The sequence below is a fragment of the Micromesistius poutassou genome (genome assembly GCF_964030765.1).
Source record: "Micromesistius poutassou genome assembly, chromosome: 20".
NCBI lineage: Eukaryota > Metazoa > Chordata > Actinopteri > Gadiformes > Gadidae > Micromesistius > Micromesistius poutassou.
In genome coordinates, this window is record NC_140290.1 from 5,183,417 (window position 1) to 5,210,196 (window position 26,780).

General features: G+C 44.8%; 2 protein-coding genes across 3 annotated transcripts; both read left to right on the top strand.

The window, feature by feature from the left end:
* Positions 1–443: 443 nt before the first annotated feature.
* On the top strand, positions 444–14,099 carry LOC311365304 (histone-lysine N-methyltransferase SETDB1-A-like; the record flags this gene model as incomplete). Its single annotated transcript, XM_084484820.1, is given in 18 exon segments — positions 444–610; positions 877–1,061; positions 1,426–1,677; positions 2,120–2,164; positions 2,475–2,651; positions 3,022–3,232; positions 4,051–4,124; positions 4,440–4,630; positions 10,601–10,724; positions 11,055–11,210; positions 11,396–11,547; positions 11,582–11,763; positions 12,254–12,327; positions 12,579–12,608; positions 12,611–12,748; positions 13,509–13,663; positions 13,782–13,870; positions 13,979–14,099. Coding segments are annotated over 18 exon segments (2,523 nt in total).
* Positions 14,100–14,380: 281 nt separating this feature from the next.
* Positions 14,381–25,914, top strand: clk2a (CDC-like kinase 2a). 2 transcript variants are annotated; one of them, XM_084485019.1, is made up of 13 exons: positions 14,381–14,509; positions 15,262–15,461; positions 15,651–15,930; positions 17,380–17,470; positions 18,521–18,587; positions 19,244–19,360; positions 19,778–19,944; positions 20,637–20,731; positions 21,882–22,011; positions 22,635–22,717; positions 22,931–23,010; positions 23,202–23,292; positions 23,734–25,909. In XM_084485019.1, exons 2-13 carry the CDS (start codon positions 15,262–15,264, stop codon positions 23,905–23,907), a joined length of 1,575 nt encoding a protein of 524 aa, XP_084341145.1. In that variant the 5' UTR covers positions 14,381–14,509; the 3' UTR covers positions 23,908–25,909. The 2 variants fall into 2 exon arrangements, with proteins under 2 accessions (XP_084341145.1, XP_084341146.1); XM_084485020.1 differs by lacking the exons at positions 14,381–14,509; positions 15,262–15,461; positions 17,380–17,470 and having other exon boundaries at positions 15,831–15,930; positions 23,734–25,914.
* The last annotated feature ends 866 nt before the right edge of the window (positions 25,915–26,780 follow it).

Sequence of the window (26,780 nt, forward strand, 5' to 3'; positions counted from 1 at the left end):
GCATGTAGACTGTAACAGAAATATACGCTGAATCTACGTTTTCTTATTTTTCATTGTAGCCGCACTCCGCCTGTGTTGTAATTTTGGTAATCTGTTGGGGAGTTAAGACATGAGCATCTTTGCGTGACTTTGTTTAGTTGAAACATTTTTGCGTGACTTTTTAGTTTTAAAATCAGCATCATTCACCAACTGACAACTAAGGCACATAGCCTACCTTGCCGTTAAAGCCGTGTCGGTAAGATGGTTGTGATACATTTTATTGTTTTGCTAAACATTGGCATTTGCCAGCATTACCTTTACGTAAGCAGGGGATATTTCATAAAATGTAGTGCTAAATGTGCTACATTTTGTGTAAAGTGGACCTCTACATATTGTATATATACCAGACAGTAACGATACAGCAGATGCTGCCACCACTCATCAACTACTATGTTGCAGCTGCGATGGAGAGTGATGAAGATGTAATGGAGACTACGCAGGAGGAGCTTCAGAAATGGATCAGAAAGGAGGTGAAAAAGAGCAAGATGGTGGACCTATCAGCAGAGAAAAGGTGCCAACTACTGTTGGAGAAGTGGAAGAAGCAGAGGGCTGGGCTCGTCAAGCTCACCCAGTAAGTAATAGGCTACTGCCACTCTTCTGAATCAGATACATTTCTTTTAAATTCTGAAGGTGTGCCACTTATAACAGCCTAGCATTTGCGTCTTTGAGGATGTCTATGATATCCTTTTGATTATCCAACTTGTTTTAAATCCTGTGGGGAAGTCTTATTGACCGCATTAGGCTTTCCATCCGCGACATATAAATGTGCATGTATCCACCTGTTGGCTGAAACAAGTGGATGACCATCGACAGTTGATGTGGTTGTGCCTGACACAGGTCAGTGGCAGACTGTGAGGTCATCGTCCAGCATCTCTACGGCCTGCTGGGCTGGGACTACAGAGATGAGGATTCAGAAGTTGAGGAGGAGCTGCAACACAAGCTCCCTGTCATGGGATTGAATTCCATGAGGGAGAAGTCTGGGTCCAGGCATGGTGCTGATGCTGAGGGAGATCCAGAATGTGGTAAAGGGCTGGGAATTCCCCATCTCTTTACCCCAGAGAGATGGGGGGGATGGGGCGATCTAGAGTTCACATTATCCAATTTAATCTTTTGATTTCAAACAATAATCTCACTAAGATTAATCCCTCTGTACTAAATTATGTTTTAAATATCATGAAACTACATTACAATTTTTTTTATCCCTAACAAATGCTGATGTCTATAATTTCACAATGACGTACCATTGGATAACAATACAGTATACCTTGTAAACCTAAAGGAGATGATGTCTAATAACCATACACCTTCACACACAACTTCCCACCCACACATAAGCATATCAAATGACTTGCTCTGGCCTTTTTTTTTTTTCTTTATTCTTGGAAGATGAAAAGCCCAAACTGAAGCGCAAGCTGGTCCAATTAGACACCACTTCCCCTCGCCTGGAAACCGATTGCCTCCCTCCGCAGTTGAAATGCGCGAGAAACGGGCCGTACTGCGTCAAACAGCGCAACAAGCTGCGGAGTGGCGAACCCTCCTCTTTGTCAGCCCCAAGGAGACGGCCGGTGGTGGTGCTGAAGAGGCTCCCTGAGCATGAAATACACTCTGCTCTTTGTCCTCAGCCACCGACGCCCCACGGTATTGCTGGTTGTAGAGATGATGTCCACAACAATGATGATTATGTAAATAGTGTCGGTGATGTGAACCAGGAAAATGATGGTGATGATGTCATAGACAAAGCCTGGGGCTTGGTGACTGGAGGTAATTCTTCGACGGAGGATTCCTGGAAAGGGACGGCCGCCGCCTGTACTAGGGACACTGAAACTCTTTCACGGATAAGTGCAAAAGACAACAAGGCAAAGGTTAAATCAAAGTCCGTCACAGCAGGACGGCAAAACGGAGGTCAGTTCAATGAAAACTTTGGAAACGAGTCAATAAAAAAAAAAGTACATTTAAAAGTGGTATTAATTTGGCATTGATGTAATTCGTTTCTACACTCTACCACTTTGCCGCTCACTCACCATTTTTGATATGTTTGTCTTGTGTTTTTGTTCGGGTGTTCCCGTATTGATTCTTTCAGGACAATCAGATGTGCCTCACAATGGCAAGACCACTGTACACCATGGTAAAAAAAAATCAAAAGACTTTCATGCACAAGTACTGTCACTGTGAAAAGAAGCAGTCCACGACTGCCACAGTAGGAAATGAGGATAAATTGTGATACGTGATCACATAAGTATCACATTGTTGTGTATTAGGCAGTATCGTATAAAGATGCAGCCATACATTTTCTTGTTGACTATGTTTTGGGCATGAATAGATCGACATCGATTCAAATCACAAAGAATAAATGACAAAGCATGGCTGATATTCAAGCATTACTGTTTTCATGGCAGTCATTTTACTCTGTTTTTTCTTCGATGCTCCGACATCAGCAGAGACTCAGAGCTGTGGAATCGCTGTCTCCTCCGTCTCCAAGCCCTGCACCCCCATCGCCTCCCCAAAGTCCCCCATCCGCCCAGAGCAGAAGATCAGGCTGAATATGAAGGTGCTGGCCCGTCGCAAGACTAGAATGTGGCTACCGGGAGAAGTAGTGGAGATCATTCCAAAGGGTGAGGGCGGGGAATTCTGATGGATCACTGATGCATTTCATCCTGCAACTCCAAACATGTGAAACATTTGGGTCTTCTCTGGGCTTTAATGGGTTTGAGGTTGGTGCTGGGGCTGCTAAAGGAATCACTTCAAGGGGTTGACACAGTGTCTTTATACTCTTGGCTGAAAGCAAAAAACTCTTAGCCACTTGCATAATGAGGATGAAGTGATTTTATTTGTTTCCATCTAAGGTATGGTTGTCCCTGGATGTGCTGGTATTCAGAATAATAGTATAACACCTGTATAATATTACATCACATGAGATACATGACATATCCTGTTACATTGTACAACATCTAATCCATAGCGTGGACCGTTTGTCTTGGACAGATGGGGGGGAGGGCTTCAAGTACAAGGTGAGCTTGGAGAACAGCGGGCGTGTCCTGGTGTCTGGACACCACCTTGCCTTTGAGGACACTGCTCCACTGCGGAGTCTCCATGTGGGTGCCCGTGTGGTGACCACCAGCTACCGGAAAGACAACAAACCTTTCTTCTACTCTGGCATCCTGGGAGAGCTTCCCTCCAGAAGGAACCGCATGAGGTAGAGAGTGGGAGAGATGTGTGTGTGGGGAATCAGTGCCCTGCATGATGAAGCTCTGTAGTCATATTCAAATTGAAAATCTGATTTTAAAAGACGTAGTTAATCCATCTTCATTAAAAAGTTTCAAAACAACAGAATTCCATTCAAATGCAGCCAGATATGTGTTTGGGTTTATTTTTTGGAAACCTTATAGCCACCTGTCAGCTATTGTTGAATGAAAACGTAAAACAGAATATCTGTTCTGATTGGCTGCGAGCTGGCCTCTTTATGGCAAAATCTTTGACCCCGCCTCAAGTGCATCTTTTCCCAGATTCATCAGATTCAGGGAACCTATCTAAATTGTCGTTGACAAATACACACACAGTGTTGAAATATCGGCATCTCATGTGTATGACTGCAACACTTCTCAATGATGCTGAAACATAGGAGGAGGGGAGGGAGCACAGGGAGAGTTTTTTTTGGGTTGTTTGTTTTCAAATTCTTGCTCTCTTTTCTGCTTTCTCTCCCTGTGTAACAAAGGTGCGCCTTTGCAACTCTGAAATCCTGCCCGCAGCAGTTTAAGAGGATATATTCACCGGGTTTAACCTCTTGTTCTAATTGAGTTGCCTGGCAACCAAAGTTGGCAATTGAACAGAATGGATATTTTCAAATATATTTCCTAACATTTTGACAGTGATTGGTAGCTTATGAAGTTTCACAAGCTTCATAAGGTAGGATGCATTAAACTATGCACGCACTATATACATGTATGCATGCACACTCATTTTACAAGGGAAGTATCCAATAGTTCATATTCTGTTTATTTGTGTGTGTTTCAGGTTCCTGGTCTTTTTAGACGATCATACTCCTACCTATGTTGGACGACCTTCTCTGCACCTGGTGTGTAGGCCATGTAAGACTGACAAGCACATTATGCTCATACCTTTTAACATAGCTAAACCGAGGACTTTAAGTGAGAATGAAATTAAATAAAATATATCCACCACATTATGATGGATAAATCTACTTTTTTCTGATCAATTTCATATACTCTCCCATCAGTCCGAAAGAAAGCTCCTTTTTAATTTTTGACCTTCTTCATGAGGGTATTTTTCCCCAGCCATTATCATTTTTTAAGCCAAGCACTGTATATTTTGACCTTTTAGTTCCTGAGCCCTCACAAAACGTCCCACTACGTCTTCCCCTCCACTTCTGTGCTGTGTCGCAGTGGTAGACCCCTGGGCAGACATCCCAGGAGACGCCCACCGGAGATTCATCAGGGAGTACTTGAAGGTGTGGCCATACCCTCCTATGGCCAACTACTGTGTGGATGAGCAGCTCAACGTGGAGTGTGAGGGGGTCCAAAGAGCCTGCGAGGTGCTCCATATAGACTGCAGCCTGATGCATGTCCTCTTCAAGGTAAGCGTCTTTGCAGTGGCGGATTTAGCAAATTTGGGGCCCAAGGCGAAGATATGTATGGGGCCCACCTAATCCGATTTTTAAAAGAGAATGAAGAAAAAAAATGTACAGACTGAATGGTCGATAGGCAGGTAAAGCTAATCTACAAAAAATATATATTCCCCTTTAAACCCTGCATACACTTCTTTACTCCAAAATTAAGATGGAAAGCAAGGTAAGGCAACTTTATATAGCACTTTTCATACACATGGCAGACTCAAAGTGCTTCACATATAAATATTGTCATACAATAAAATTAAATAATAGATAAGTAAAAAGTAAAATAGATAGAAAATAAAGGCAAAGTTTAAAAAAAACATTTTAGAAAGGCAAAGTTAAAAAAAAATGCATTTTAGAAAGTGAGAAAATAAAGGCAAAGTTAGTATTAAAATAAAAGATAGATAGAAGCATTGTAGATTTAAGATTTAGCAGAAAGCTAAAGCAAACATAAAAGCCTTCAGTCTTGTTTTAAAAGCTGTCAGAGTTGAGGCAAGTCTTAAATCCTCAGGGAGTTTATTCCAGCTATTTGTTGCATAGTAACTAAATCCTGCTTCCCCATGTTTCGTGTTGACTCTGGGGATAATTAACAGATTGGTGTCAGAGGATCTTAGTGGCCTAGAAGGCTTATGTAGTGGATATATCAGTTAAATATCAGTTAAATATTTTGGCCCTAAACCATGTAGGGATTTATAGGTTAGCAACATGATTTTAAAATAAATTCTCTGACATACAGGGAGCCAATGTAACAATTTAAGAATTGGTGTAATATGTTCAAATTTTTTGGTCTTTGTTAGAACTCTAGCAGCAGCATTCTGAACAAGCTGTAGTTGCCTTAGAATTTTTTTTGGGAGACCTGTAAAGAGACCATTGCAGTAATCAAGCTTGCTAGTAATAAAGGCATGTACAAGTTTTTGTCTTCGGTAGACATGAGCCCTCTAAGTCTTGCAACGTTTTTAAGGTGATAATATGCAGATTTTGTAACTGATTTGATGTGACTGTCGAAATGTAAATTTGAGTCCATGATAACCCCTAGATTTCTGGCTTTGATTGAGGTTTTCAGGGACAGAGAGTGAAGGTTTTGGGTAACTTTAAGCCTTTAGGTTTTAGCACCAAATACAATTATCTTGGTTTTGTCCTCCATTTAGTTGAAGGAAATTTCGGCACATCCAGTCTTTTGACTTGCTCAATGCACTGGCACAACAGATCTATGGGCTGATAGTCATTTGGTGATAGCGATACATAGATTTGCGTGTCATCAGCATAGCAGTGATGGTCAATATTGTTATTTTGCATGCATTTTGCATTTGCCCTAGTGGGAGCATGTAGATGTTGAATAGAGAGGGTCCTAAGATCGAACCTTGTGGGACTCCACATGTCACGTTTGTTGATTCTGAAACAAAGACGCCAATAGAAACAAAGTAGTTCCTATTTTGTAGGTAGGACCTAAACCAATGTAAGACTGTGCCTGAAAGCCCCACCCAGTTTTCTAATCTTTCCAAAAGTATTGTATGGTCTACAGTGTCGAATGCAGCACTGAGGTCTAGTAGCATTAGTATTGAAATTTTGCCAGAGTCTGTGTTAAGAAGGATGTCATTTACAACTTTAATAAGGGTGGTCTCGGTGCTGTGAAGGGGTCGAAATCTGGATTGGAAGGTATCATAGCAACCAGTTGATGCCAGGAAGTCACTAAGTTGCTGGAGGACAACTTTCTCAATGATTTTACTTATGAAGGGTAGATTTGATATTGGTCTGTAGTTGTTAATAATAGAGGCATCTAGGCTCTGCTTTTTTAAAAGAGGTTTGATAACTGCAGTTTTTAAGGCTTTTGGGAAATTGCCTGATTGGAGAGAGTTGTTAACTATTTGCAATATGTCTATTGCTAGGCAGTCAAAAACATTCTTAAAGAGGTTGGTAGGTAAAGTATCAAGGCAACAGGTGGATGGCTTCAGTTGTGTCACAGTTTCCACAAGAGTTTTAGAGTCTATGACATTAAAGCATGTCATTGCCATGTTACTTTTGCCTGAATAGGGTGGTAGTCCAACATTTTTGTTTAAAGTGGAGACATTGATGGCGCGTCTGATGCCTTAAATTATATCAGTATAAAATGCTGCAAACTCATTGCATTTCTGAGTGGAATGAAGGTCAGGTGGAATTTGTGTTGGGGGCTTTGTCAGTCTGTCAACAGTTGCAAATTATTGCATTATGGCATTATTAGTATTGGTTTTAATGATATTGGAGAAAAATGTTTCTCTAGCACTTTTTAAATCTAAATTGTAGGCACGGAGGCTCTCTTTATAGATGTCATGGTGAATATGAAGTTTTGTTTTACGCCATATGCGTTCAGCCTTGCTGCATTCTTTTTTCTGGGCTGTTACAAAAGCAGCTTTTCTCCAGGGTGCCTTTTGCTTTCCAGAAATCGTTTTAACCTTATAAGGTGCAATGACATCCATGACTTTCAAAAATTTCTAATTAAAGTTTTCTAAAAGATCATCAGCAGAACATGGGTTGAGAGGTGGTAGCAAGGAGATGGCCTTTTTAAAAAGTACATTAGAATGTTCATTGATATACCGTTTTTTGACAGTATTTGATTTTGTCTGTATGTCGGGAATAAAAGATATATTAAAGAAAACACAGAAATGGTCGGACAGTGAAGGATCAGTCACCGAGAGATCTGAAACATTGAGACCCTTTGTGATAACCAGGTCTAGAGTGTGCCCCTTACAATGAGTAGCCTCTTTCACATGTTGAGACATTTCAAATGTGTCCAAAATGGTAAAACGTTTTTTTGCACACTTGAATCTGATCAAGACTATTTCCTGATTCCCGGGAAAGGTTATGATGGGAAATAAAATAAAATAAAAAGCGCAATGACTGTGCTTCTATTGTTGTCATACGGTAACGTTGATGGAGGTGAAACTCGAGCCCTGGGAAAGGAACGACACTAAAAAGAAACAGCGAAACGCTGATCCTCGAGAGCCGGTCCGTGGACTCCAGCCACGCCGGACACACACAACCATGCCGGACATACACAACCATGCACAGCCTAACTCTAGCCCCGGGAAAGGAGTGACACACACGGCAAAACGCTAATCAGTGTCCCCCTCGGGAGCGGGTCTGTGGACTCCAACCACGCCAGACACAACTTAACTTTGAGTGATTACTCCCATTTACAGCCGCTGGCCAATCAGTTGCCAGCAGCCTGTTTACGTCACACAAAAGTACCTACTCTGCTCGCTTGGAACCTCGACGGAGGTAGTACTAAAAAAAGTACCCGGTACTAGGTACCGGGTACTTTTTTTTCCAATGGAAATGCAAAAAAAGGCGAGTCGAGTCGAGTCGAGCTGGTACTGTCGGTGGAAAAGCGGCATTAGTGGTTACAGCAGGAATGCAAAAGTTGCCATGTTTTGATGTAGGCAACCTTGGGTTCAGCAGATTATGCGAAACTTCCTTTGTGCTGTGTCTACGGCTGAACCCTTTTTTGTCTCAGTAATAATCAGGACTACTATCATCAAGCCCTCCGCTTGGATGTTATCAGACGATGTGGTCATGACGTGGGGATGGTATCATTGACGCAGATGCAAGTTTGATGCCAACATTTCTCAGTTTCTTAAATTCATCTGGAAAATCATAAAGGGAGGAGACAGTGGAACTGGAGTTGTTGTTGTGGCTATGGGAGAGATGAGGCTGGTGGTCATCATCGATGGGGGAGTGCTGGAGGTCATCGTCGATGGGGGAGTGCAGAGGAGGGGGGTGGCCGTTCCTTGCCAAGCCAGCATCAGCAAAGGGGGAAGGCATGGTGTCGATGGTGTCGGGTGGGCTGTTGTCTCTCTTCAAGGTCTGTGGTCTGTCTGCTATCTGTGTGTCAGATAGTGGGACAGTAGATGTGTGGGAGACGCTGTAGTCTCGCTTCTTCTCATGGCATGACAGGGTAGATTTGTGGGAGAGCGAGAAGAGAAGATTGTCCCTTAACAGTTTTGAGCCTAACCTGTTTGGGTGTAGGCCATCTGCTCTGAAAAGATATTTGCGCCCCCAGAACAAGTTGAAATTGTCAATAAAGCCCCTTCCTCTTTCATTGCAGACTCTTGAAAGCCATGTAGCCACATATTCAGTGCAAGTAGACGACTGAATCTGTTTATTCCCCTGTCAACTGCTGGTATGGGTCCACTAATGACCTAATGTGTAATTTGTCCAGTGTGTCCAATAGTTCAGTGAAATCCCTCTTCAGAAGTTCTGACTGTTCTCTTCGAATATCATTAAGTCCTGCATGCACAATAACCTGTGAGATTTTGGGGTTTTCCAATATAATTGTGGTTAGTTTCTGGTTGACATCACTAACCGTCACATCTGGGAAGTAGCATGTTTTGATCTTCTTACTGGTTATATCCTTTATGGTTGAGTCTCCTACAATCAGAGTGTCTGGTTCACCCTTGTTGGCTTGAAGTGGCGGTCGCAGACGCATGCACAGCTCGACTCTGTGGTGACTGGTTCTTGTTCCGTCTCGGTCCCCACCGTCCGTCCGGACGCATCCTGGGGCTCAGGTGTGCACGGGTGGCAGATGCATGCGCAGCTGGCCTCCCTGGCGACAGGGTCATGGTCGTCGACTTTTGGAGTGGCAGGAACCGGTTCTTCAGCGGCATGGTAAACTTCAGCGATTGGCTAATCCGGCTGATTTTAGCTTTGGGAAGCTTAGCATTTGGCGTTGAGTGAACTTGTTGATTCACTTTGGAATGTTGTTTGGGCTTAGCGCCGACTCTGTGCCAGTGAGAGGCAGCTGGAACTGTCTCTCTGTTGTCCAGCTTCGGGAAGGATACAGTGTAGCTTTGATTATCCTGTTGTGTATTTGTCTGAGCTAGCTCAGCAATCTCAACCATCGGCACTGTATCCTGGAGGAGTCCTTTGCATTTTTCTAATGCTGCTAGCCTAAAGCAGAGAACAAACAAAGTGTAGCACTACCAAAACTAATAGTCATGATGGAACCCAACAGAGAATAAGGTTACAGATAACACCTGTCTTTGCCAAAATGCCAGGAAAACCAGCACTGTTTATTCTTTTTTTTTTAATATCAATATAACAGCAAGACAAGTAGTTAGGGTAAACCCCCACAAACAGTCATATACATAGCAAAACATCACAAACAGCCATATACTATATATACAAATACTGCCAAGAGGAATAATTGACTTTGTATGTGTGAGGTTGCAATTGGCATTGCACTTGAGATTGAACATTTCAAACAAACAGAGAGAGAGAGAGAGAGAGAGAGAGAGAGAGAGAGAGAGAGAGAGAGAGAGAGAGAGAGAGAGAGAGAGAGAGAGAGAGAGAGAGAGAGAGAGAGAGAGAGAGAGAGAGAGAGAGAGAGAGAGAGAGAGAGAGAGAGAGAGAGAGAGAGAGAGAGAGAGAGAGAGAGAGAGAGAGAGAGGTTAGATTGTTCTCCACATCACACGTGTCTTCTCACAGGTCTTCACCTAGCACCACTTCACAGCTAGCTACTGCTGCTGTGGCGGCATGTTTAACGCTTTGGACGTTGTTGTTCCTGTCTGTATCCCCAACAGTAGCCGTAAATAAGTGTCATCTTTGGCAGCGTCTTTTCGCTTTTTTCTTTTATTTGAGCAGCTTGGTTAACTTTATTTCCTAACCATTTTCCTAACCCTTTATTTTGTTTTCGCGTTTAGACTTGTCTTGCTTCGTCTCTGTTTGTCTATTTTTTTTTTTTATTGTATTTTTTTTTGAGGTTGGTTGGGGGCCTCCCTACTATGGGGGCCCCAAGCGGCCGCTTACCTATGCCTCTATGTTAAGACCTCCACTGCGTCTTCGAGGGGGGTGGAGGTCCTTTGTGGCTGCAGTGACCCATGAAGATCTGTTTCTACATGCAGTTGTTTGTTTTAGTATGGCCACAGCCTGACTGTGCAGTGCCTGTTTCCCCTTTCCCAGCATAGCGGACTCAAGGAGTGGATTTATCAAGGTTCCATACGTCTGGAGCACTTGGTCAACATGAATAAGGTTCTGCGGAAAACGGACAGGGCGGGAGAGACGAAGGCTGATGAACCCCGCGTGGGTATGTTTTTCTTTTTCTATGGTCTAAGTTCATCTATAATAGAGGAACTTTTAATCATGAGGTGGTGCTAATGTTATATCCACCGTTCACTAGACTTTGTTTCTCTGTTTGAAATAAAACAGAGAAACAGAGAGATATCCTTGCACAAATGTACCATCTATATCCTGTACCTCTATAATCTGTAGTCCATTCCCCATTGTCCTACAAGTCCTGTGGAATTGTATAATTTTCAGACTTTTAAAATTTTTAGTCCTATTTAAAAAATGTATACATATACTGTATTCTACACAACTCGAAGATTTTGTAGCGTTGGTGTTTTGTTTTTGTCAGCATCCCCTGAAAATCAGCCGAAGGCATGTCCCGGGTCTCGTTCCACTGTGACCACTCCACCCACTCCACCCGCTGCCATGGTGAACTACACTCCGCACCTCTGCAGCCCCACCTGCTTGGAACAAGTCCGGCCCGACAGGCCTCTGGAAGCGTTGCGTAAGCGCAACCCACTGCTCACCCCCATGATGTACAAGTTTAGACGAGCCAAAAGGAAGCTCTCCCCAGACACCATGACCACGGTATTGAGTACTTACTTAATTTGACCGACTAGAACCCACATGTACGTGCGCGATCTCACTTCTTTGTTTCCTCCACACCTGACGGATTATGTCCGTCGACAGGGTGCCCCTGTAGAGACAAAGCCGCCCTACAGCATATACTACTACGCTCCCTGTGGCTTGCCCCTGACCACCATCGCCCAGGTGGAGGAGTATCTGCATGGCACGCGCTGCGACTTCCTGTCCATGGACGCTTTCAGCCTGGACCCGCACCTGTCCGTCGCCGGTGCAGAACCCCTCCCCTTCAAGGTGTTCCTACCTGACCTGGCCTGCGGCAGGGAGAATAAGGCGGTTTCCTGCATCAACGAGCACGGCTACCAGCTTCCCCCCAAGCTGAGCTACAGGAGCGGCCGAGACACCAGCCACGTCCGTCTTGACGCCAGCCCCGACTTTGTGCCGGGCTGCGACTGCATTGATGGTTGTAGGGACAGGTGCGTGCGTCGGTGTTTGATGCATCGGATGGTGCCCAATTGAAACCAACGCCAACCATGCCCACTTGATAGAACCTCGTTCCCAGTCGTTCTCATTTCAAAACGGATAGTGTGTGTTATTTGTGAGAGAGGGAGAGGGCAGGACTTTCGAGCATGCTCTGCAGGGCAGGCTATTCATTGAAGTGACATGGTTTTACCGGTGAGAGAGATTGCAGGACTTCCGATAGAGGGATATCCGTTTCCGTTACATATTTCAGATTTTGCTTTGTCAAATTCTTCATCAAAAGTAAATAGATGAAAATACAAAATAGATAAACGATGTACACGTAAACTGAGTACACATACTAGTGTATACACCTTGCACAGGATACAAGCAGGACAGGACAAATTCAAAATGAAAGATTGTGTAGCTCCCTTACTAAACATATTCTATGTCTCTATGCCTCTGCCACAAAGTGAGTCCTGCTCCTGTCGCCAGCTGACAATCCAGAGCACTGGTGGGAGAACGATGGAAGAGAACTCCGGCTACGCTCAAAAGAGGCTCAACCATGCAGTGGTTACTGGGTGAGCCTTTGCTGTTATCTCTAGTTAATGACCAATGTGCTCTTGTTTACTTCTGTGACTTTTTAGTCATTGCACGTTAGAGTATAAAGTAAACAAAAAAAACAGCACAAGGAATGTATTTGTATATTGTTCAATATTTGCAAACCTGCTTAAGCAACCTCACTATGTTATGGGTTCTTACTCGAATGGCCACCTCAGCAAAAACACTATAAAGTGTGTGTGTGTGTGGCTTTGTTTAATTTTCCCCGCAGCGTGTACGAGTGCAACGCCCAGTGTCTCTGTGACCCCCGCACTTGCTCGAACCGGGTAGCGCAGCACGGCATCCAGGTGAGGCTCCAGGTCTTCATGACCCGGGACAGAGGCTGGGGCGTCCGCTGCTTGGATGACATTCCCGCCGGCACCTTTGTGTGTTCCTACAGTGGTAAGAAGGACCATGCCTCAAAGCTAGGGTAGGCGATTTGGAGGAACCTGCCAGACTAAGCCAGATTCTGAAGAATAACCAAATGGGAAACTCCCATGCCTCCCTTTAGGCCTCCCTCAAAGCCACTCCCCTAAAAAGATGTAAATAGGAGTTGAATGCATGCTATTATGCGCTTTAAGGGAATGTCAATCAAAGATTAGAGCCTTGCCCCTAAGTGTAAAAATCCAATGGAAGTGTGCCAGAAGGTATTTATGTTATTTTGATAATAGGTGGGGACTATTTCAAACCAGGTCTTTGGTTTTACTCTAAAGCGTTTTTTTTTTTATTTTTTGTCAAAATAACTGTTCAAACTATTGTTGTTACTCGTTTGAAAATAATACACACGCCATTTGGTTAAAATATTTGACCTCTGCTCTAACGACTACACTGAACAGTCCAAGGAGCAAGTGGAAAACGGTGGTCCAAATGGTGGTATCGTATTGCCAACAATACAAGTAAAAAACGAATTACATGAAATGCCCTTAATGTATTGGTTGGGGAATCCATAGAACCACAGTTATTGTCAGCGATTCATCTCCAAAGCAAAAATAAGTACGGTCGGTCATCATCAGTGTCCTGCACGTCTACTGAAATTTGCCTAAAATATTGGGAGCAACATCATTCATATCAGTGCCCCCTATTTTATCAAGTGTTGTTTTTCTCTTGGTTTTATTTGAATTAGACTGATTTTTACATCTTTCTGATCCCACGAATGTTGTAGCCTCTAAACCGACTGACGCTGAGGACCCTTCAAAGAGAAAGAAACCTGCATCTTCCATGGTTCCGATGACTACATCCAGATGTTTCTTTGATGGCGAGGAACACGGCTACATCCTTGCTGCTAATATGGAGGGCGATGTCGCCCGCTACCTCAATGTTAGATCTACATTTATAACACACCTTGCTTTATGCCATACTCTAGTTACAGTATTTTATTTGAATTCAATTTTAATTGATTTCAGATTTAATTTACTTTCTGTCCCTTCTTTTATAGCATAGCTGCACCCCAAACTTGTTCAAGCAATACGTCTTTGTGGACACGCACAACCTCAGGTTTCCCTGGTTAACCTTCTTTACTAGCAAGTACGGTTCTGAGGTTCTGAGTTTGTTTTTATTTTTTATCTAACAGCTGTAATGACTGTTTTGCTGTCACATAATGCACCTCTTATTGTATTATTTTGAACTTTGCAGGCGGGTCAAAGCTGTCACAGAGTTGACCTGGGACTACAGATCTGTCCAAAAAGATGATGCTGAAACTCTTCTTGGTCAGCCGTGCTGCTGTGACTCTACAAACTGTTCTGGCCAACCATAATGCTTAGAGACTTTTAAATTGTATATAAATGTGTTGATTTGCAATGGTGTGTTTATTCTATTTAAATAAATATCACTCAACATTCACACTCTCTCTTAACGGTTAACCTTCAAAAATGACCCTTGACTATTTTAATATTGAATAGAAAAAAACGAATCATTATGTTTTAGAACCATAAACAACACTTGTTTATTTTTTATTCTGCGAGATTGTTGTCTAATATTAAGTTGCCCGATAAATAAGGCGTAGCACCGCTGTCAGCCCACCGCTAACCAGTACAAGAAGACGCTTCCTACCAAGCGGCTTGGGGGAGAAAAGATAAACCGTCTAGAGAAAATCCTTACGAGAAGAACCGAAGCGCCACCACGGATTTCTTGTGGGATAAACGCACAGGCCTCGCTGCTAAAACGGTAAAGGAAACATAACAACACAAAAAACGATGATATAAACGTTTATCTAACTACATGGATAATCGTATAGCGTTTGGTTGCTAACGCTAGCTGCTAAACGTATGCTAAGATGGCGGTCGAATTAGTTGGGTTAGTCAACATCGCTAGCACAACAAGCTAGCTTTGCAATATTCTACTGTCACTGTGTCCAGTTCAATGCAGCTGTGTTTCTATCTTTATTTGTATCGCTAGACTACTTAGCAAGGACATTTAGTTGGAGGCTGGGCATTATGATGGATACTCAATGCTGACTGTGTTGCTACTGCAACATTCAAATGCAGTCCAACGTCGGCCATCGTATCTTGTCATGACTAGTTACTGTTGACAAGCATAGATGCATTTAAATGTCAACCTCCAAGTCATCTACCGGGAAGGATTGTGTGGTTTGATTTGGATTCTCGGCTGGATTATCCGCTAACGTTAGTGTTGTTGTGTTGAGCTAACGATCGCCTGCTAGCGTTATGCTATCACATTGTTACTTCCCTCAAGGCAAAAGTCTATTTTTAGTTCAAATTTCAAGTTTGTCCTCAACGAATGCACCCTGATTAAGTAGTATTCGATTTGAATACGTTAATACATCATTTACAGTTTCACACACTACTGTTGACAATGTCCATGGTTTCTGTATTTACATTCAAGGCGTTGGATTCGTTCGATCAGGGACATCATGACTGACAGCGACATACTCATTGACTTGTTTTAAAATGTCCTAGATGCCTCACACGAGACGTTACTCGTCCTCGGAGAGAGACAGTCGAAGCAGCTACCAGGATCGTTTTAAAGACAGAGGTCGGAGACCACGGCACCGGAGATCCCCTTCGTTTTCCTCCAGCAGTGACAGAGACCGAAACAGAGAACGAGATCGAAGGGGACGGGGACACAGACAAGAGGAAAGCTATGCTCGTTCAAGGAGGTATGTTTGAAAGCCCCATCTTAGTGGCTTTATGCCACACCATGTGTTTTGTTGATGCTTTTATGCTACTGCTGTATATTGTTTGGGTCCCACCGCTGCTATGCTGAGAGAGTGTGACATTGAGTTCCATTAGAGGTGATTTGTACTTCACTTCTCTGTATAATAATAAGGTGATGTCCTTGCTCTCAGTCGCAGCTTTGACAACCGGTCAGCAGAGCGGCGGCCGTTTGACAGAAGATACTGCGATGGATACCGACGCCTGGATCACAGTCGGGAGAGAGACCGCGACCGGGAACGGGAGCCCCACGCCGCAGCCGACACTTACTATCCACGGGACTTCACGGCCACCATGTACGACTACCGGCGAGGCCGCGAGAGGGAGCGGGAAGAGTCGTACCGGAGGAAAGGCAGCAGGCGTAAGCACAAACGAAGGCGGCGTAGAACCAGGTCCTATAGCCCATCCTCCTCGGTGAGTACAGCCCAACCCGAGCTTGTGTCCTAACCCTCCACCTCCCCCCTCTTTCCATCGCTCCCTCTCTCTCTTCTCTCTGTCAATCAGGCCTGTCCGTCTATCTTTTTCTCTTTAAACCTATTGTTTTTTTACAGCCCCTGGACTTGGTAAGTAGTACAATCTTTATGTTTTTTTTTGTTGGTTCATTTTTCGTCCTATCGACAGGTTTTTCTTTGTTCATATTTTTGTTTTGGTTAAAAGGGGCCTTGCTTAAAGTGGCATTTCCCTTTGGTAGAACATTTTCGTTTTATTTGCCCAAATTCTCATCACTTTTGTTGTCACCCAGTGAAAATGCAAGTTATTTATTCCTACATCTAACAAGGGGGACCCTTTTAGATAAATAAATCAAAGATAACCTTGCATTACATATATTGATACAACTCTGGGTCGTACAATGACATTCATTATAACTGTCTTGGAAGTGAGCCTTTATAGACAATAGATAAGAATGTCAATGACGTCTCAAAAAAGGCAATGCATACAAAGTGCAGTTCTATAGCAAAATCTCATTCACTTTGTATGTATCCGTCCAAATCCAAGCTTCATTTACACTATAATGATCATGCAGGCATTGCTGTACAATGATCACGGATTATCAACAGCAACTGATTAATTAATCTAAATTCATTGAACACAAAATTGCTATATTTTGTTCCAGCTCTAGAAAATGTTCGATCAAAGAGTTGAATTGCTTCAAGAAAAGGATATGAAACATATTTGACATTGGGGAGATGTATTACCCACAGTTGTTAAAAAGTAAACACACATTTAAGAAAGGGATTACATTTGGTCTAGTCTTTAACTCTTTCTTACCTGTCTATGGTCACCTCATTTAGTCCGCCATCCTGGATAGTACTCTCATTAACACGAGAGGTTATTTTTTGAACTTAGTGATGCTGCAACTGTCTTCATTGTTTTTTTTTCCTCTGCGTTGATGAATGGATATGCCGGTTGCTTCCTTGTGTTGTAAGCAGCCGTAGATACAAGGCAGAGGGGGGGAGAGGAGTGGAGGACAATGTGTGATCTTTGACTTGTTCCCTTGCAACTATATCCCCTATCGTTATATATATCCCACGCGTGGTGTCATGCGTGACTCGCCTCATGACCCACCACCAAACCCACCCACCGACTACGCCCACGAAAACCAACGGCGCCAACCAACCCCTCCTCCTCCCTCCTCCTCTACCTGTGACGCCACGGCTACGGCTGCCCGCCCCCCCCTCCACGAAACGACCTCTTCCCCTTCCCCCATCCCTCCCCATCCCCCACTCCTCCCCATCCCTCATCCACCCTCCCCATCCCCCCCTACCTACCTACTCCACCCTCCTCCTCCTCCTCCACCACTGTCCCTACATCCGGTCGTGTGGTGCCGCTGCTGTCGATGGCGTCCGGGGGGGCTGAAAGCAGCGGAGCGGCAGCCGGACGCGGGCACTGAGTGTGAGGGACGACGAGGAAGGGCACCTGATCTGTCGGAGTGGGGACGTCCTGCAAGAGAGATGTACTCACTGCCACTACTCTATCGTAACCCTTCTCCATAATGAGTATTCACATTACAATTGACAGCAGGGCGGAAGTGCCTGATGATGTTGCGGAGGATGATGTTGATGATGATGATGATGATGATGTCGATGACCGGCTAGGACGCTCTTTTTTGCTCAAGCTGGAGAACCGCAGCAGGGGGGCGGGGTGGATGTTGTGGGGTGTTAATCTTTTGTTGTTTTCTCCCAGGAGGATTTTAGATTCCTTCTGGCTTTTTGGTTTTGGTTTCGTTTACTTTTGATTTTTGTTATTTTAATTTTTAGCATTTTTAGCTGTGGAACATTCACTGTGTTTCACAGAGCAGTTGCATCGCCGAGCGCCCTCTGTCGCGCTGCGTTACAAACAACCTTTGCGGGTTTAAATCTATTAACTATTTTGTGCTCGCCATATCCCCATAATATGAAGTTCAGCAGTTTGTTCTTCAGTATACATCTGGCTCTGACTTGGCTTATCCCTGTGCGCCAATACCCCAAAACACTAGCATAGCAGCGGACATTATATTGAAGCACTCTCAGAAGTCTAATAAGTGGTCAATCGTAGAACAGCCTGTCCAGTTCTACAGTTGCCCAGTTCCACGCATCAGCCATGGTGTCCTCTTTGGGCACCAAGCCACGGCTACGCCATGCCCACTTGCGCGCTTATTAGATGATTCATCTTTTTGGACGGCTTCAAATGGCCATGATGACGGTTGTTGGATCAACCCTTCTATCAATATTTTATTGACATGCTCCATGACTTGTCATCCATTCGGCGTAGCTTAATCTCAAGTTTTTCAAGCCTGCCGGTGTCACTAGGCAGCGGTTGTGCAAGCGGGATGGGCGCTAGAGTCAACGACGCCTATCACACCTTTTGCGTTATGTGTAAAAAAAAATATAGCTATATCTGTGCTCTCGGCCCCACATGTCTTAATTCCTCTGTTCCTTCTCTCCATCTCTCCCCTTTTCTTTCCCCCCTTTCTCTCTCTCTCTCTCTCTCTCCCTCTCTCTGTCTCTGTTGTCTTGTGTTACAGACGAGATTGTTAGCACCCTGGGCGAGGGCACCTTCGGGAGGGTGATGCAGTGCATTGACCATCGCCGGTGTGTATGAGCTGCTTCAGGGTGGGGGGGTGGTCATTGGGAAACAAAGGCAGCAGAAGCTGTTTTGATGTTAGACTCATTAGAACCATTTCTGAGGCAGACCCATTCTGGAGTGTAACTAAAAAATAATAACCTGGATGATGATCTTATCACTTCCATGTTGTCTGTGTTATGTATTGTGTATTTCAGTGCTTTTTTGTTTTTGTACATCTAAAACCTGCCATGAATACAGATCAATTTCTAAAATACTTTTATTGAGCTGACAATGTGGCAGCATGTAACCTTGATTGTGCCAAAACGATACGCTCAATTTAAATGTGTTGCCCAAGGTATTTATAGTTTGGCACCTTCACTCAGCAGCCAGTGATCGTAAATCTTGGGCCGCCTCCAGACTAGAGCGAAACCTTGTTATTTTCGCATGGAAAAGGATTCACATTATCCTTGTATGATTTCACTGTTTGTGAGAAAATGGCTTCCATGCATAACCGGATGTTTGTATAAGTTTGTTTACCCTTTTTCATCGGTGAGGTGGTTTGATTTATTGATCCCACATACGACTACAGAACCATCCTGCTGGTATTATATTTCTGTTGTCTGGTGTTGCGGACGACCTTCTGAATCTAAAAGGATGTGGTCTTGTCTCCACCTTGATTCAGGGGCGGAGCCCACGTCGCACTGAAGATCATCAAAAATGTGGAGAAGTACAAGGAAGCGGCTCGGCTGGAGATCAACGTGCTCGAGCGGATCAACGAGAAGGATCCGGAAAACAAGCAGTGAGTTGCCCCGCCTGTCAGGAGCTCTGCGGTGCAAGAGACCGACCGCAAACCAGTTTGGTAATTAAAGACGGGTACATGCGGTGATGCAAGTAATGCATATTAATTAGGAACATTAATTAGGTAATTTAGTAGTGACTGTAACAGTGGGAAGAAGATCCTCAGGTGGAATGGTATGGATCTATAAACAGATCTATAACGGTTGAATTCACACAACACGGCGGATGTAACGATTTGATCAAGTGAGAAAACAGTTGAGATGCCAATGCATTTCAATTGGACCATAAAACTGGACCCCATTGGCAGGAGTGAGGGCAACTATGCATTCCATTCCACACATTCTTCATCGATGACCCCTCTGTCTCTCTCTCTCTCTCTCTGTCTTTCTCTGTGGTTCCCATAATTTCCCCTCCCCAGCCTATGCATCCAGATGTTTGACTGGTTCGACTACCACGGCCACATGTGCATCTCCTTTGAGCTGCTGGCGCTCAGCACCTTTGACTTCCTGAAGGAGAACAACTACCTCCCGTACTCCATCGGCCAGGTCCGGCACATGGCCTACCAGCTCTGCCTCGCCGTCAAGTGTGAGTGTGGCCCTCAGTATGACAACACAACTTTAAAACCGAAAGGACAGCGTCATCTCTGGTCAGACAGGTTATTGCATAGCTACTGCTGTTGGATTTCCAAACTGTGCCCAGTGGTGTATTCACAGAACGCCCCGCCCTCTCTATCAGGAAAAGCAGAACCTTAATCCAGGCGTGTGTAGATTTGAAACGGCTAACAAGTTAAACTGTCTGTAGTGTATTCCCCATTATTTATATAGCGGTGGGTGTTGGAAAGCACCCTCTGCCTACGGTGTGTTGAATAACATTAAAATACATCCCAAGGCCTGAAACGACCAAATCACATGGACAAAATGTAACGATTGGAACTGTTGAAAAACTGCTGAAAAATAAAGGGCACTCTTGGTGGCCCCGCCCTGCGGTATCTCCCACCTACACGCTGTCCCCAGTGAAAGCCTCCTTTGTCAGGGCTGCAGGGCATCTACACAGGGGAGTCGCTGGTTCCAAACATGAACCCATCCACTTCGTCAAGAAATCAACACTAGGATCTCTTGGCCGTGATGCAATGGGTGGGGGGGGATGGGGGTTGTTGTTGGGTTAGCATGACGGGGATTAACAAGGCTTGCATGGGACAGGATTATCATGTATAAACAAATATACAAGCAATACCAATATAACCTTTTTTATTTCTCTTCCATCTCTTCCCCCTATAGTCCTCCACGACACCAAACTGACGCACACGGACCTGAAGCCGGAGAACATACTCTTCGTCAACTCGGACTTCAGCATGACCTACAATGTAGAGAAGGTGAGCGACGCAAGTTCTAGCCGGTTTCGTATGCACATCCAATATGGCGCCTGGTCTTTTGAGAGATGCATGCAACACTGTTTCGATCCAGCTGCGACACCTCCAATGTAAAAGTAGACCTATCTGGATGATAGGGGATGGTAGGTCTTGAACTCATCATTTAGGCTGCAGAGTGTACGGCTTTAGTTTGCTTATGCTAGCATTGTCTGTTTTGTCTCTTTTTGTGCTTTTTATCTGAGTCATCTGTTGCAACAACAAATATATTAAATATAGTTTGGTATATTCATTCATGGACAACGAAAAAGTAAAGGATTCTGAGGAAAGCTCTTGACCTGGTTATTAAAGAGTATTCTTTTTTTGTTGCAACAAAAAAACACAACATACTGAGCCGTTACACGGGCAATGCTTCACAGGCTTGCATAGACGGGCAGAGTGTAATGACATTCTTAAGTCAGACTGTTGCTCTGTCCCTAGAAGGCAGAGTCTGCATTCATTCTCACTCATCCCTGCTTACAGTGTAGAACCGAGAGGGCTGGTGGTGAATACAGCCCACGGCCTATTAAACGTTCTCAGCGGTGCATTCTGTAGTCTACCGACTACAGAATGCACCCACATTCTGGTTAAAATCCTGGCAGCTCAGTCCTCTGGGGGTCTTCCCACAGCAGCAGGAGCTGCCAGGAAACGGTGCCGCCGGCCTCCGGGGAGGCACCGGTTGCACAACCTGTTTTGTTGTGACCTTTCCACACTGGCCCGCAGACGTGGCGGAGCTGACGTAAAGGCTCATTAAAGCGACACCATGGGAGGCCGGGTACCCCCCCCTCACCACGAGGCGACGCCTATAATGTTGTGGCCGCCGTCGCTCCTCCCTTCAGTGGTAGGGCTAGCAGCGGAGGTGTACTTAATGCATCGGCAAGTACACAACCAAACAGGAATGCGGGTTGCGTGTCGGCGAGAGCCCACAGGTTCTCGGTTTACAGTAATACCCGCTGCATACCCGCAGGCGTCCTTGAGCAACATGCCCGACATCCATCGGCTCCTAATTTACTTCTGGATGTGTCGAGTCTCCGTCTCTTTTGGATAACGGCGTCAGCCTTAATGATGGATGAATAAATGTGTGTGTGTGTGCGTGCCCGTGTGGTCCTCCCTGCAGAAGCGAGACGAGCGGGCGGTGAAGAGCACGGCGGTGCGGGTGGTGGACTTTGGCAGCGCCACCTTTGACCACGAGCACCACAGCACCATTGTCTCCACACGCCACTACCGAGCCCCGGAGGTCATACTGGGTATGCCTTTTCTTGATCCACGCTGACATTTTAATGAAACCCCTTAATAATATCAAATCATAATAAAGGACCTGATAGTTTTCTCTAAATCTCCCATATGACACCTTCATGTGTCCACACAGGGTCTCTCTTATTAATCAGTTATTTTTATCCAGATACTCGCTCACGGAAACTAAATCTCATGTAAGCGGTTTATGTGTCGAAATTTGACCCCCCCCCCCCCCCCCCCCCCCTCCTGTACGGGGAGTTATATTGAGAGACGTGTTGTGTTCGTCCTAATGAGCAGGCGTACTTGGCCTCGCACAATACTCTGGTAACCCGTCACAAATGCAACACCCTCGGGGGAGGAACACCTTAAAGAGTGTAATGAGGCCATTACTTTGTAAAGTGCTGACTCTTCCTCGCTTTCTTTGTTTTGTAATGTATTGGTGGCGAAAAGGGTATTGTGCTAGGAAGTCTAGGAATTATGTGCAACTTCATTTTGAGTTTGACAACCCTTGTTGCTCTCTGGCCAAAACAGCCCTTTCAAGATGATTATCTGCATTATTGGTTCCGGACCGTCCTCTCTAACTTCAGGTCTTATTTTTGGGGGGTGTGCTTGTTTTTCGTTGTTCAACACGCAGAGCTCGGGTGGTGCCAGCCGTGTGACGTGTGGAGCATCGGCTGCATCCTGTTTGAGTACTACCTTGGCTTCACCTTGTTCCAGGTACCCCACCCTCATTCTTTCACTCACTCAGGGAGTGATGACCAAAAGTAGGCCATGCATCAGCTGCTTGTCAGCCCTGTTGTGTTTCCTGTGACACCCAATACAGGTTAATTCTGAACCATAAAATACTAGTTGGGTTCACACACACACACACACACACACACACTGTGCACCCCACCATGTGTGTAATGTGCTGGTCTTGACCTCACCCAGACACACGACAACAGGGAGCACCTGGCCATGATGGAGAGGATCCTGGGTCCCGTGCCCTCCAGGATGATCCGCAAGACACGGTCAGCACACACACACACACACACACACACACACACACACACACACACACACACACACACACACACACACACACACACACACACACACACACACACACACACACACACACACACACACACACACACACACTGCAATAATGAAGGATCTATGCGGACCCTGTTATGGACTCTCCTCCTCTCCCCTCCAACAGGAAGCAAAAGTACTTCTACCGGGGCAGACTAGACTGGGACGAGAGCTCGTCTGCTGGGAAGTACGTCAGGGAGAACTGCAAGCCCCTGCGGGTAAGAACAAGACCGGTTTGGTATTTTTTTCCCAATTTTTTTTTTCAAATTTTTGGTTTTGGTTTCGGTCGCATTTTAGTTTTGTTTCAACATGGGGGATTTGTCAGGGGTGACATTCAGAAAGGTCAGAATACATATTATGTAATATAAAGTCCATAACCCATAAGTTGGCTTGTGCAAATTTGTGATTGCATAGTATATTGACAATTGAAGGGATGATTAGTTTATCCTATGCTGATATTAAGATGACTTTAACTGACTTACTGTTAGAACTTCAGAACTACAAAATATAAGATGTCTTTTGACTTTAAACCCCAGATGTTTGGATTTACTGTGATATAACTTATTTTTGCACCCAGCACAGACAGATTTTTAAAAGGGAGACATTTATTGATATAGCAGACATCGATATATTTCAATTTCTTCAAATTCCCCCCCCAGCGGTACCTGCTGTCAGAGGCAGAGGAGCACCACCAGCTCTTCGACCTCATCGAGAGCATGCTGGAGTACGAGCCGGGCAAGCGGCTGACGCTGGGGGACTCCCTCAAGCACCCCTTCTTCGAGGGCGGCGGCGCCGGCAAGAACTGGGAGGGCAACCGCGACATCAGCCGGTGATGCCCGTGGACGCCTGAAGGACACACGCACAGACAGGACAGACGAGGACATGGTGGTCCTGGGGATCCTTTTGGTTTTGGTGTTTTGACGTGAGTGCGTTTTTGGACTGCACTCAAGCCCCGCTCTCTCTCTCTCTCTCTCGCCCCTCCCTGCGGAGGGTTCCGCGGGGCCCCGGAGGGACCTTTTGAAGAGAGCCAAAGAAGAACCTTGTCCCGCTTTACGTTCTCCCATCGGACTCCTGCTCTAAGATGCCCTGCGATTGTTTTTAAAACTCAAACTGTAGCCCCCTCTGCCCAGCTTCCACACACACACACACACACACACACACACACACACACACACACACACACACACACACACACACACACACACACACACACACACACACACACACACACACACACACACACACACACACACACACACACACACACGTCATTTTTGCTCCTGCCTTCGTTCATCAGCTTTACTCCACCTTTGGTCCCTTTTTATTCCTGTGGTCGGCATGTCTGGTGAAAAACTGCCCTTTCTAAGAAGAGGAGTTAGTGTTACTCATATTTAAATCAAAAGGTGATCTGCTGTTATGGAGTTGAACCTGTCTTCCAATTCTGGTATCTAGGGGGAGGTTGTTTTTTTTGTTTTTTAAAATTTTTTCCTTTTTTCTCTTTTTCTTTTCTCGAGCAAGGCCGTCTAAAAGAGTCCTTCTCAACACAGTTTTAGGAGACTTGATGTCATCCACACGGATACGCTGGGTCTTCCACTATGCTGACCGTTCATTAACTGGGTGGGGTTAAAGGCAATGCGGTCAGAGCAAAGCTAAAATAAATGAAACAAACAGCCCCTTTTTATGGGATGGTTAACTCCAGCAAGGTATTATATAATGAGCCGTACACTATGTCCTGCCTGGAACTATGAGTATTGTATAATAGGACTGTCCCTTTTCAATGGTGGTGTTTTTTTTATTTCCCTCTTCGATCACCGTCCTCTGGGTTTGTAAGCAACGTGTTGGACACTCCAGAACAGCAGGCCTCTGTAGCTGGTCTTTTGAAGGGATTTATCCTGTTTCTGTTACAGTATGCAATATTCTGCATTGTTTTTTTTTTATGTGTGGGATGAGGAGTGTATGTATGTGTTGATGATGGCTGAGGGGGGGTGGGGTGGTTAATGGTCATTGACTTTGTCCGTCATCGTTCCCCCCCCCCCCAAACACACTAACACACACACGCACACATCAGTCGTACAGCTGAGAAACGCACGCCACATCACACAAAATGTTAACCCCCTTCCCCCCCCTCGACTATCGGCCATGAACTCTGCTCTTTGCATTGAGAATAAGCACAGCTCATACTGGTAACCATGGGCAACACACCAACCCGTTATGCTATATTTATTATGAAATTAGCGGGACATGACCTCCCCTCCCCCTCTTAAAAACCTGTACATTACTCTTTTTGTATGAAATGTAAGCGTATTAAAAAGTGTATATATGTATGATTGTGTATAATTACAGTAAAGTTCTGGCCAAAGGCTTAACGGTGTGATGTGCGTGTCGGTGGTGTTAAGTGACACGTCTTCCCGCTCTAATCCTACAGCTGCTATGACTTCCCACAGACGGATTAGGGCCGGGAGGCGTCATGGCATCATGACACGTGTGCGTTGCTCTCACGCTCGCACATGAACCGGTCTCCACAAAACGGATAGGTTTCACCCCTCGTGGTGGACGGCCAAAGATTGCCCTGTCAGCCATACCAGTTATCTAGACCACCTCAGTCTGAATCATACAGACCCCTAAGAACCTGTTTACTGGCCCTCACTCAAATTGGAATTATCAATGTAACAATCATAAAAGTCCCATGATTTGAACAGCAACTATTCAAAAGTAAAGTAGAAAGTTCTTTGAATAGATACAAACATGACAAACTCTCCCTGGCTGACAGCAATTTCTATCCAACACTTGTCTGTTTTCTACAGAAAGGTCACGTGCTCTGTTTGTCCCATTCATCTCCCCGTAGAGAGAACCCCAAAGCCTTCAGGGACTGTTGCGTTTGAGTCACATGGGGATTCAAACCGGTATGGTGAGGATGCTGCTGAACTCATCTGCGTTGTTCTACACTAAATTAAGTGGCAGCTACACCTGAAATATGAGGTTGCAGATAGTAATGGAAATTGGTCTAACGTTTTTGAACTGATCATTGTTAATGGGTGATGTTCATATAAATCTGTATGTAAATCTGTAGTATTTCCTCAGGATCATCAGCGTTATATAACTGATAGCCCTCTTCCAGGCATGAGCTCATGGATGAAAGTCTTGCCTGCAGGAAGTAGCAGCAGATCGCGTGACTCCATTGATTAAGATGGCTGAATTCAGTTGTACTTCTCAGGTGCGTAAAGCAGCTGGGCTGACTCCAGGGTGGAGGAGGGAAGGGATTTTGGTTTCATTGGAGGAAACAAATCCATCCCTGTCCCAACCGCCATCTGTTCCAGCTTTGCCTACTAATGGCCAAACTCTTTAGGTAACATTGTTTTTTGCTTCACACAATACTTGGTTAATGCTTTCAGTGGAATAAGTGCACATTTGAAGCTTTAATAAAGTAGTAAATAGAGAATTTATATTAAATAAAAACATAATTACATTAGGTTCCATGGAGAGCCCAATTAGTGGCAGTTGAACCCATGTCTCCAGAGCTGGTAACCAAACACCCTCTCGACTGTGCCGGTATAATCTGGTTTCAATTGACTTAAAATTAACATTGGCATCGTTATGTTTCCAAAATAACATTAGGTTTCCATGGAGGTTGCACTCGGCAGAAGTTGAGCCAAGGTCTCCAGAGAGGATCTCCAGCAGGCTCTATCTGCTGCTCTGCCGTGATGCC